This window comes from Panthera uncia, unplaced genomic scaffold, assembly GCF_023721935.1.
Source record: "Panthera uncia isolate 11264 unplaced genomic scaffold, Puncia_PCG_1.0 HiC_scaffold_487, whole genome shotgun sequence".
In the NCBI taxonomy this organism is placed as follows: domain Eukaryota; kingdom Metazoa; phylum Chordata; class Mammalia; order Carnivora; family Felidae; genus Panthera; species Panthera uncia.
In genome coordinates this window covers 25,653-38,634 of record NW_026059635.1, presented here as the reverse complement: position 1 = coordinate 38,634, position 12,982 = coordinate 25,653, and the positions used below count along the sequence as shown (strand labels likewise).

The 12,982-nt window shown below is 36.5% G+C and overlaps 1 protein-coding gene across 1 annotated transcript in view; it reads left to right on the top strand.

Moving 5' to 3' along the window:
* Positions 1-409: 409 nt before the first annotated feature.
* Positions 410-12,982, top strand: part of LOC125918146 (transmembrane protein 135) — a gene marked incomplete at its 5' end in the record, with an annotated part of 34,752 nt that continues 22,179 nt past the window's right edge. Inside the window, 2 exons of the mRNA XM_049624188.1 lie at positions 410-451; positions 11,549-11,695. Of these exons, the coding sequence (XP_049480145.1) occupies positions 410-451; positions 11,549-11,695 (189 nt within the window). The remainder of the gene's footprint in view (positions 452-11,548; positions 11,696-12,982) is intronic.

The following is a 12,982-nucleotide window of genomic DNA, read 5'->3' as shown; positions in this document are numbered from 1 at the left end:
CATCTTGTGTAAGATGGCTTGCTTCATTGTTTGTTGCATTTATAGTGCTCAGATCACTGTCCTAAAAGAGTTTCACCTTTTATTTATTTATTTATTTTTTTAAACGTTTATTTATTTTTGAGACAGAGCATGAACGGGGGAGGGTCAGAGATAGGGAGACACAGAATCTGAAACAGGCTCCAGGCTCTGAGCTTTCAGCACAGAGCCCGACGCGGGGCTCAAACTCACGGACCATGAGATCATGACCTGAGCCAAAGTCAGCCGCTTAACCGACTGAGCCACCCAGGCGCCCCAAGAGTTCCACCTTTTAAAAATAATCTATTTCAGGAAAAATTTTTAATAGCTATTTAATATACTACTTTATATCTCAAAACATGTTATCTTAGCATAAAATTTTTTATTGTTCTAGATGTAAAGATGGTTTGAAAGGATTTACATTCTCTGCCCTCAGGTAAGTAACGTATTTTATTTAACTTCATGTTAAGAAAGCATTTGCAAGTTAACTTTTTCAAAAAGTAATACCATTACATATATTATAAGAGATATTTATCTACTCAGTTTTCTAGCAGAAAATAATTGTAGAAGTCACAAAGTCACTTTTGTGATATTTCATTAAAAGAGTAACTTACTAGATTTCTTTTCCCCTAAAACCCAATCACCAAATACTTTTGGGGCCTATTGTGTGCCTCATATCATTGGATGTTAGAAAAGAATTACAAGAACTCTCTCTTTAAGGAGCTTTGGAAAGACAAAGCTACACATGGACAATGATTGCAAAATTAAATACTGAATTCTGTGGTACCACAGTCTGGACTTCATTAGGGCAGGGCTCATGTCAGACACATTTCGGATTCTTAGCTTCACTAGAGTCACTAGAATCTGCTTTTCACCCTGTAGCCCATCTCTTACCGTAGTTATTGGCAGATGGTAGATAACTGTGGAAATGTTGGTTAGCGCCAACATTGTATATTATAGTTCACCAAGCATTTTCACATTGATTAGAAAATTTTCACAACAGTTCTGTGAGATGGGTATTTTTATGCCCACGTGTCATGAAGAAGAAATTGAGGCTTAAGAATCCTTGACTAATTTAATGTTCACACAGTGACTGTATATATATACTTACTTGAAACCTAATGCTCTTCTATTTTGTGTCATAAATTTTGCCTATTTTGTTCTCCTAAGTACATATAGTAGATGCTTAGTGAACATTAACAGTGTAGTATTCAATGTAAGTATAGGAGGGAAAAGAGTGGATTTCAATACTAGAAGATTTATTTTGAAGATCAAATGAGTTAATGCATGAAAAATGTTTAGAACTGTGCATGGCACATAGTACTCAAGAAATGTTGGCTATTATTATATTATTATTCTTAAAAAAATTTTTTTTAATGTTTATTTTTAAGAGAGACAGAGACAGAACATGAACAGGGGGTGGGGAGGTGGGGGTGGGGGTGGGGGCAGAGAGGGAGGGAAACACAGAATCCGAAGCAGGCTCCAGGCTTTGAGCTGTCAGCACAGAGCCCGATGCGGGGCTCAAACCCACGAACCATGAGATCATGACCTGAGCCAAAGTTGGACACTTAACTGACTGAGCCACCCAGGTGCTCCCTATTACATTAGTACTCTTATGGGGATAAGCCTTAAAGTGTACTTGAAGGGTAGCTTTAGAGAACTAGAAGGGAAGGGAAGAGGCTTCTGGGTGGAAGGGAATTATGTTAGCAAAAGCATGAAAATTATAAACCTGAAATGTGAAGTAAGAGTGGGAATTTAATTGGCATGAAAAGCTTATATTAGGGATTATAAGGTTTGTTTGTTTTTGTTTTTGTTTTTGTTTTTTTTTATGATGAATCAAGCAGGGCCACATTATGGAAGATCTGAACAACAACACGAAAAGAAGACAGATTTGAATTTGATAAGATGAGCAGTAAGGGCCCACTAAAGGTTTTTGAGCAGGGTAGTTGACATTATTTCAGAAAGATTAGTCTGGCCACAGTATTTGGGACCTTGTATAAAGAAAGAACAAGAAAGAAGAAAGATGAAATGAAAAGGACTGAGATTGGGTGATAGTGGAGGATTAAAGAGACAGAGGCAAAGTTGAGACGTGCAGTAGAAGAAAATGAAGACCTAATGCCCGATAGTTTCCTTTTTTCTCTTTCCCTCTAATCCTTGGTAGGAGCCAAGTGTTGAAAACCTAAGTACCTGACAAAAGGTACTATTAACAGAAAATCAGATGGCATGCAACAAGACTAGTTTGGGAGGGGACAGATTGAGTCCACTGTTTGAATATCTTTGGTTGTGGAAACTCTGTAGTAGCAATAACTAAGTATACACAGCAGTGATTTCTTCATATTATATTCTTCATTAAAAAATGATGGGGGCTCCTGGGTGGCTCAGTCAGTTGAGCATTTGACTTTGGCTCAGGTCATGATCTCATGGTTTGTGGGTTCAAGCCCCAGGTCGGGCTCTGTGCTGACAGCTCAGAGCCTGGAGCCTGCTTTGGATTCTGGGTCTCCCTCTCTCTGCCCCTCCCACACTCACACTCTGTCTCTGTCTCTTTCTCTCAAAAATAAATAAACGTTAAAAAATTTTTTTTTACAGATGATGAAACATTTTAGGAAATAACTTGTTGTTGCTGCTGTTGTTGCATTGGCTGTAATGGATTCTGTGTTAAATTGAAAGTTTAAAACAAAACCAAAAGTTGGTTTTCCTAAAGAGAAAACTTAGCCTTTTCTCCCGTGTCTCTCCTTAGGCTCCCAGAATCCTTACAAAAACTTAAAATGTGTCAGATATTTTTGTGTCTCTTCTTCAAACCCACTTAAAATGAAGGACTGGGCTGGACTTTTTGTACTTAGAATTTTCTCTGTATTAGAGGAAAATGTTCTGGAAAAAAATGGTTATTACTTATTGCTTAAAGTTTAGTAGAAGTTATGAGAGTAGATAGAAAGAGTCAAGAGTAGAACCAAAGGGGAAGAGCCAGTTCAGGAGCCTTAAGGTATAGTAAGCCTGGATCAACATAGTTTAATACTTAGAAGTATATACAGCTTGGTGGTTAAGAACCCAGGATTTAGAGTCAGACAATTCTGATTTCAAATAGTTACTGTTATTGGCTGTGGGCAAGGTTTCATGCTCACTCTCATGGAAATTATGGCACCTAGTTTGTAGTGTTGCTATGAGGGTTAAATGATTTAATATCACTACTGTACCTATCATTTAGTAAATGCTCCGAAAATGCTAATTATTACTATAGTCACTCATTCAATATATATTAATTAAATATTTACTGTGTGCCAGACACTATACCAGTCATTAGGGTATAATAGCAAAGAAGATGTACAGAGTCTCTCAAGACCCCACAGTTTAACGGGAGACGTAGCCTACTAACAAGGTACGTCTACTATTGGGGATTTATTGGGACATGATAGCACAAAGGAAGGATTGCTAACTCACTCCAGTTTAGGCAGGGACAGCTTCTCTGAGGAAGTTACCTCTAATCTGAGATGGTCAGTCCTGGCTAAAAGAGCAACAGTGTTATGAACAGTGTAAGAGAGATTATTATAACTGTTCCAACATAGTTTTTATCTTGTTCATAAAGAACAGTAGTACAGATCTTAAACTGTCCATGCACACCCATGAATAAGAACCAAATTCTTTTGGAATGAGAGCTACTTAGACTGCACAACTGCCATCTTGTGGCACACAATCTCATTGCATATCCCTTATGATTTAATAAGCTAGATGTTTTATCAAGTTTGTCCTAACAAACTTGGGTTGCAGTTGATAGTAATAGCTTTTTTTCACCTCTCTTTTCTGAGTGTTTACATTTTCTTACTGTGTTTGTCATAGGTCCCACGTTCCAGAACCTTAGTGTAGTATTATAGATCCCTAGGTTTTGTTTGCATTTTAAGGTATTTCCTGACAGTTCGGCAGGTAGAGTTCTCTTAGGAAAGCTTAGTTATTCTTTAAAAGAACAATGACTCTTATAGTGAAGGTACAGACAGCAAAAATGAAAACAGATGAAGGATACTGATTGAGGGATATCTAATGGTGGCAACTCTTTCATTCTTCCTTTCTTTTTTTCCCCTCTCTTTTCTTTTTGCATTGTCTTTGGGAAAAAAATAGTCCAGTTTTAATGAGATAAGAATAGTGTCTTCTCCTTGATACTAAATTTCTCCAAAGATAAATAAATAGATTAGGATAACATGGAATTTAAGGTTTTCTAATGAAATTTTGTGAGAATACTTGGAATCTTGACTGTTTTATGATCCTCATTCTTCAGCTCCCTCCATTTCCCTGAGTATTGTTATATGAATTTCTACCGCAATGTGGCTATTTTATGACTCAAAGTGATGGGATATAACTTTATACTGAAAAATGAGAAACTCATTCAGTTGTAACTATTAGTAGAATTTAGAGCAAAAATAGAATTTTTGTGATCAATTAGTAGACCCAAGTAAATATTTCACCTGCTTCTTTGAAAAAACTTTAAGGTGTGTAATATCTTTAAAAAGTGGTGACTTAAGTTAAAACAGTGTGTCATAAAAGCTCTATGCTATATTTTACTTGGTTAATTTGATTTTAAAATACCTGCATTGTTGAGAGTTTAGGAAGATGGTGGAGTAGGAGGACCCTAAGCTCACCTCATCCCATGTTTACAACTAAAGATCATCCACATCTGTGTAAAATAACAGAAAGCAATCCAACTACTGACAGAACAAACTCCACAACTAAATGTAGAGAAGGAGCCACATTTAGGAGATTAGGAAGGGCAGAAACAGTGGTTGGGAGTGCCCACAGAAGGGAGGGAACTGTGGGTGCAGAGAGGTCAAAGAAACAGTCTTGCTCTTTCACACTTGGGAGCCCAAACTGGGAAGATGAATCCCCATAACATCTGGCTTTGAAAATCAGAAGGGCTGAATTCTATGGGTTTGTATAACTAGCAGGATTTAGAGCCTGGGGCTTAAAAAGTCAGCTGACTCAGTGCTGGGCAAGATGGGAGGGTGAGTGATAGCTGGGTCTTGCCCTTAAAAAGACCATAGACAACCTAGAAGCTACAGTTTGCACAGTGCCTGGGGCAAATGGGAGGGAGGAAGGTCTCCTTGTAGTGATTTCAAGTGTGTTGGGGGACTTCTCTGAGAACAAAGGAGCTGTCAGGCACCATTTTCCTCATCTGCCCCACAGTATAAACACAGGGCCACCTGTGGGAGGTGTTGCACAGATACTTGCTATCTAACCTGCTAGCGATGTGCCTTGCCCAAGTGTTCTCCTGAAGACTGGCCCACTCCAAGCCTGCTGGCCTCAGTCCTGGGCTCTGTGTAGATTTTGCTAACACCACCATCCCACCTCTGAGCCATCCTGCAGTCCTGCCTCCTCAGAGCTTGCAGCCAGAGTCTCACTAACACCACAGATAGCAAGCAAAGGCCACATCAAGCACAGAGTTGTAAAGACGTCTGGACTGAAAGAAAGTGACTCAGACACAACAGCAGGACACAAGCAACACAAACAGGAGATTCCCCTGAAGCACCAGTTCTGGTGAACAGGGGACATTGCATTGTAAGGCACTACAGGACCTGTTTTTCATAAAGGCACTACTTTCCAGAGTAGAAGATGTAGCTGACTTTCTTAACACAGACAAACCAACACAGAGTGATAGACAAAGTGAGGAAACAGAGGAATATGTTCCTAATGAAAAACAGGACAAAATCACAGCAGGAGATTAAGTAAAACAAAAATAATATGCTTGATAGAAAACTTGAAGTAATGACCATAAAGATACTCACTGGACTTCACAAAAGGGTAGGGGACATCAATGAGACCCTTGCCAAAGAGCTAAAAAGTAACATATCAGAGATGAAGAACTCAATAAATGAAATTAAAAATATAAGAGATGGAATAAATAGTAGGCTGTATAAAGCAGAGGAGCCTATAAGTGACCTGGAGGATAGAGTAATGGAAAGCAATCGAGATGAATAGGTGAGAGACAAGTAAATACTGTATGAGAATAGACTTAGAAAATTCAGTGACTCCATCAAGTGTAATAGCATTCACAGTATAGGGATCTCAGAAGGAAAAGAGAGAAAGGGAGACAGAAAATGTATTTGAAGTAATAATAGCTGAAAACTTCCCAAATCTTGTGGGGAGGGGGGGGGGGGTGTGGTGGTGGGGGCGGGGAACAGAGATCCTGATTCAGGAGGCACATAGATCCCCCAACAAATTCAACTTAAGGAGGTCCACACCAAGACACATCATAATTAAAATGATACAAAAAATAGTGATAAAGAAAGAATTTTAAAGATTACAAGAGCAAAGGAGACAGTTACATACAAAGGAAATCCGTTAAGGCTATCAGCTGATTTTTTAACAGACACTTTGCACACCAGAAGGTACTGGCATGATATATTCAAACTGCTCAGAGTGAAATGTCTTCAGCCAAGAATACTCTATCCAGCAAAGCAGTCATTAAGAATAGTAGAAGGAGTTTCCCAGACAAACAAAAGTTAAAAGAATTCATGACGACTCCACCAGCCCTACAAGAAATGCTCAGGGGGACTTTGTAAAAGGAAAAACAAAAACCGTAAGTAAGAGTGAGAAGAAACGAGAAGTACACAAACAAAAATAAAAACAAAGTATATCTAAAAATCAGTCAAGAGAAGCACAAAATCAAAGGATGTATGATACCAAATATCTGAAATGTGGGGAGGAGAGGAGTAAAGAATGAGTTCAAAAGTAAGCAACCATCAGCTTAATATAGACTTATATGCAGAAGGTGTTATGTATAAACCTAATAGTAACTACAAATCAAAAAGCAGTAATAGATTTGTAAAAAAAATAAAGAGTAAGGAATCCAAATATTTTTCTATAAAAAGTCAAGAAATCATGAAAGAAGAGAGCAAGAGAAGAAAGGAACAGAGAGGAACTACAAAACAACCATAAAACATGTAACAAAATGGCAATAAATACATTCATACCAATAATTACTTTGAATGTAAATGGATTAAATATTCCAATCAAAAGACATGGGTGACAGAATGGATAAAAAAGCAAGACCCATCTATATGCTGCCTATAAGAGACTCATTTCAGGCCTAAAGACACATGCAGACTGAAAGTGAAGGGATGGAGAACCATTTATCATGCAAATGGAAGTGAAAAGAAAGCCTGAGTACCAACTTATATTGGACAAAATAGACTTTAAAACAAAGCCTTCATGAAATTAGGGACAAAGAAAGACAATATGTAATCAATCATACAAAGCAGAAAATTCCAAGGAACTATGGCTTTGAATATCAGACCAGATGGACCTAACAGATATATTCAGAACATTCCATCCTAAGACAGCAGAATACAGATTCTTTTCAAGTGCACATGGAACGTTGTCCAGAATAGATCCCGTTTTAGGCCACAAAACAATTCTCAACAAATTCAGAAAGATTGAAGTCATAAAATGCATCTTTTCTGAGCACAACACTATGAAACTAGAAATCAACCACAAGAAAAAACATGGAAGGCACATAAATACATGGAGGTTAAATAACATGCTATTAAACAATGAATGGGTCAACCAAGAAATCAAAGATGAAATTAAAAAATACTTGAAGACAAATGAAAATGCAAACACAACAGTCAAAATCTGGGATGTAACAAAAACTGTTCTAAGAGGGAAGTTTATAGCAATACAGGCCTACCTCAGAAGCAAGAAAAATCCCAAGTAACCTAACCACACATCTAAAGGAACTAAAGAAAGAACAACAAACAAAACCCCAAACCAGCAGAGGGAAGGAAATAATAAGGATTAGAGCAGAAAAAAACAAAAACTAAAAATACCAACAGAACAGGTCAGTGAAACCAGGAGACAGTTCTTTGAAAAGATCAAAAAATTGATAAACCTTTAGCTAGATTTATTAAAAGAGAGAGAGGACTCAAAAAAATAGAATTTGAACTGGGAGAGATAACAACCAACACCACCGAAATACAAAAGATTGTAAGAGAATATTGTGAAAAAGTATATGCTAACAAATGGGACAACCTAGAGGAAATGGATAAATTCCTAGAACATATAACCTCCCAAAATTGAATCAAGAAGAAATAGAAAATTTGAACAGATTGATTACCAGCAATGAAATTGAATCACTAATCAAAAAACTCCCAGCAAACAAAAGTCCAGGACTAGATGCCATCACAGGTGGATTCTACCAAACATTTAAAGAAGAGTTAATACCTATTCTTCTCAAACTATTCCAAAAAATAGAAGAGGAAGGAAAACTTAATTCATTCTACGAAGCCAGCATTACTCTGATACCAAAACTAGATAAAGACACTACAAAAAAGAGAACTACAGGCCAATATCTCTGTTGAACATAGATGCAAACATCCTCAACTAAATATTAGCAAACCAAACCCAATGATACTTTAAAAAATCATGCACCACAGGGGCACCTGGATGGCTCAGTCGGTTAAGTGTCTGACTTCAGTTCAGGTCATGATCTCACAGTTCGTGAGTTTGAGCCCCGCATCAGGCTCTGTGCTGACAGCTTAGAGCCTGGAGCCTATTTTGAATTCTGTGTCTCCCTCTCTCTCTGTTCCAACCCCGCTCATGCTCTGTCTCTCTCTCCTTCAAAAATAAATAAAAACATTAAAAAAAATTAAAAAAAAAATCATGTACCACAATCCAGTGGGATTTTTTCCTGGGATGCAAGAGTGGTTCAGTGAGATTCATCATATCATTAAAAGAAGGGATAAAAAATATTTCAATAGATGCAGAAAAAGCATTTTCTAAAGTAGAAGATCCATTCATGATAAAAAAAAAAACCTCAAAAAATAGGATTAGAGGGAACACTGCAACATAATAAAGGCCATATATGAAAAACCCACAGCTAACATTTCACTCAGTGGCAAAAAATGGAGAGCGTTTTCCCCCTAAGGTTAAGAACAAGATGGGGAAATCCACTCTTCCCGCTCATATTTAACAAGTACTGGAATGCCTATCCATAGTGATCAGAAAAGAAGAAGGAAGAAAAGGCATTCAAATTGGTAAGGAAGAAATAAAACTTTCACTATTTGCAGGCAACATGATACTATATATAAAAAACCTTAAAGACTCCACCTAAAAACTACCAGAACTCATAAATGAATTCAGTGAGGTTGTAGGGTACCAAATCAACATACAGAAATTCATGGTATTTTTATTTACTAATAGTGAAGCAACAGAAAGAAAAGATAGCAATCCCATTTACAGTTGCACCAAAGGTAATAAAATACCTAAGAATAAACTTAACCAAGGAGGTGAAAGACTTGTATTCTATAAAATAAAGAATACATATTTTTAGAAAACTATAAGACTTGTATTCTATAAAATATAGAATACATATTTTTAGAAAACTATAAAATGTTGATAAAAGATATTTAAGATGACACAAACAAATGGATGACACAAACTGATGCTCATGGGTCAGAAGAATAAATATTGTAACAGTGTCCTTACTACCCAAAGCAGTCTACAGATTTAATGCAATCTCTATCAAAATATCAACAACATTTTTCACAGAACTATAACAAATAGTCCTAAAATTTGCATGGAACCACAGAAGACCCCAAATAGCCAAAACAATCTTGAAAAAGCAAAGCAAAGCTGGAGGTGTCACAATTCCAGACTTCAAGTTATACTACAAAGCTGTAATAATCAAAATAGTATGGTACTGGCACAAAAATAGGCACATAGATCGTTGGAACAGAATAGGGAGCCCAGAAATAAGCCCATGTTTATATGGTCAATTAATGTTTGAGAAAGGAGGAAAGAATACACGATGGGAAAAAGCCTCTTCATAAATGGTGTTGAGAAAACTAAACAGCAACATGCAAAAGAATGAAACTAGACCACTGGCTTACACCATACACAAAGATAAATTTGAAAGGACCTAAATGTGAGACATGAAACCATAAAAATCCTAGAAGAGAGCACAGGCAGTAACTTCTCTGACATCGGACATAGCAACTTTTTCTAGATTTGTCTCCAAGGCAAGGGAAGAAAAAACAGAAACAAAACTGTGGCGACTACATCAAATAAAAAGCTTCTGTACAGCAAAGGCAATAATGAACAAAACTAAAAGCTTAGAGCGAGAGAAGATATTTGCAAGTGACATATTTGATAAAGGGTTAGTATCCAAAATATATAAAGAACTTATATAACTCAACACCCAAAAAACAAATAATTCAATTAAAAAGTGGGCAGATGAGAGGCACCTGGGTGGCTCAGTTGGTTGAGTGTCCGACTCTTGGTTTCCACTCAGGTCATGATCTCAGGTTCATGGGATCAAGCCCTGCATCAGGCTCTGTGCTGACAGTGTGGAGCCTGCTTAGGATTCTTTCTCCCCCTCTCTTTCTGTCCCTTCCCCACTCGTGCTCTCTCTCAATATAAATAAATAAAGATTTTTTAAAAAGTGAGCAGACGACATAAACAGACATTTCTCCAGAGAAGACATCCAGATGGTCAACAGATACATGAAAAGATGCTCACATCACTGATCATCAGGGGAATGCAAATCAGAACCACAATGAGATATCACCTCACACTTGTCAGAATGGCTAAAATCAATAACACAAGAAACAAAAGGTGTTGGTGTTCTTATTTCTCCAAATAGGAACCCTCTTACACTGTTGGTGGGAATGCAAACTGGCACAGCCACTTTGGAAAACAGTATGGAGATTCCTCAGAAAGTTAAAAAATGGACCTACCCTACAATCTAGTAATCATAGTACTGAGTATTTGCCCCCCCCAAAAATGGAAAAACATTAATTTAAAGGCATACATGCACCCTTATGTGTATTGCAGCATTACTTACACTAGCCAAATTATGGGAGCAGCCCAAGTGTCCATCAACTGATGAGTGAATAGAGAAATGGTATATACATATAATGGAATATTATTTAGCCACAAAAAGAATGCACTTTTGCCATTTGCAACAACATGAATGGAGCTAGAGTGTATAATTAATGCTAAGTACCCAGTCAGAAAAAGACGAATACTATATTATTTTACTCATATGTGGAATTTGGGAAACAAAAACAAATGATCAAAGGAAAAAAAAGAAAGAAAGAGAGACAAACCAAGAAGTAGAAACTTAACTAAGCAGAGAACAAACTGATGGTTACCATGGAGCAGGTGGGTTGCGGGCGTTGGGTGAAACACATGAAGGGTATTAAGAGTACACTTACCATGATGAGCACTGACTAATGTGCAGAATTGTGGAGTCACTATATTGTACACCTGAAACTAATATGACACTGGATGTTAACTATCCTGGAATTAAAAAAAAAAACTTAGTGGAAGAATTTGTATTAAAGAAATGGCTGTCAACATTTCCGAAGCATTCAGATTTTTAAAGCTTGTATTTCTAAAGGATAAGATTTTATGTAAATTTTGAAAAATCTTATTTTAAATGATAAGGTACTATCCAAAATGTATTTATATATTAACAAAGTCAAGTTTTTTTTGTTTTTGTTTTTGTTTTTTTTAAGGTGAAAAATTATTCAGATTGTGCTCTTTTCTTTAGGTTTATTGTAGGGAAGGAAGAAATTCCCACACATTCTTACTCACCAGAAGCGGCATATGCAAAAGTGGAACAGAAGACAGAGAAACATGAGCAAAAGCCAAGAAGAATGAATGTAATTGCTCTAATCAGGAAACTTGTGGATTCAGTGTAAGTTCTTTATCTTGATACTTAGCACACTTTGTCACTGTTTTCTATGATATTTGTACCATGTCAAAGTGTTTTTGTTTTCTTTTCAGTAATGATGTTTTTTTTTTGTTTTTTTTTGTTTGTTTGTTTGTTTTGCAAAAAAACAATGCATAGAGTTTTATAAAAGGCACATAATAGCAAGTCAATGTTATTTATTATTTTTGTCTGGACTATAGACCATCATATGGTCTTTTTAATAGATTTATATGAACTTATAATAGTTTTCTATGTCTAACTAGGCAGAGTTGCAGGAGGCTGGAATGGGGAACTTCGGGAAACAGATTAATATGTGCTAATCAAATATGCTAAGTGTAGGAAGGAGAAAGAAAAGTTCTGGGAGAGATTCAAGAAGATATAGGTACAAGGAGCAAACCTTAAGTAAAGGGTTTTGTTTTTTTGTTTTTGCAAGAGTGGAAATGTTCAGGGCTTTAGAAATGGAATAAGATAACTTTATTTGTATATTATACAAATAAGTCTGAATTTCATACAAATATTTGTATTTCTAGTATAGATATTGAAGAAAATTAATTTAATGATTTAAAATTAGAACATTAGTTAATAAAAATAATCTTGGTAGTGATATTTGAGAGAGTATCGAATGAATAACCAATATAGAAAGTTAGACATCGGTTATAGGAAGCTGAAGTGGGAATCAGAAGACCTATGTTAGACTCTCATTTTACCCCTTGCTGGCTTTGTGACTTTGGGCAAGTGATTTAACCACTCTGGATCCTAAAGTGCTCATCTGTTAACTTGGGTTAACGATCTTTGTTAAGGAATGCTGTATGCATTAAATGAAATAACATGTGAGTGGCCTCACATACATGAGCACAGTGTAGGTACTCAGAATTTTTACTGAATTTAAAGAGTTTGTCTTCATTTTAGTATACACCACATACAGAAGGTAAGAGGCAAGGAAGGGATAACAGATGGCAGGAATAATTGTGGTAGTGAACTTTTTAAAAGAATTTTATGTATATCTTTTTTTCTTGTTTTGATTTTTTCATTATGATAAGTATACTCCTTAATCCCCCATTACCTGTTTCATCCATCCCCCCATTCCCCCATTCACCTCCCCTCTAGTAACCATCAGTTTGTTCTCTATAGTTAAGAGACTGTTTTTTGGTTTTTCTCTTTTTCCTTTTTTCCCCTTTGCTCATTTATTTTTTTGTTTCCTAAATTCCACATATGCGCAATATCATATGGCTAAATAATATTGCACTGTGTGTGTACACACACACGCACATA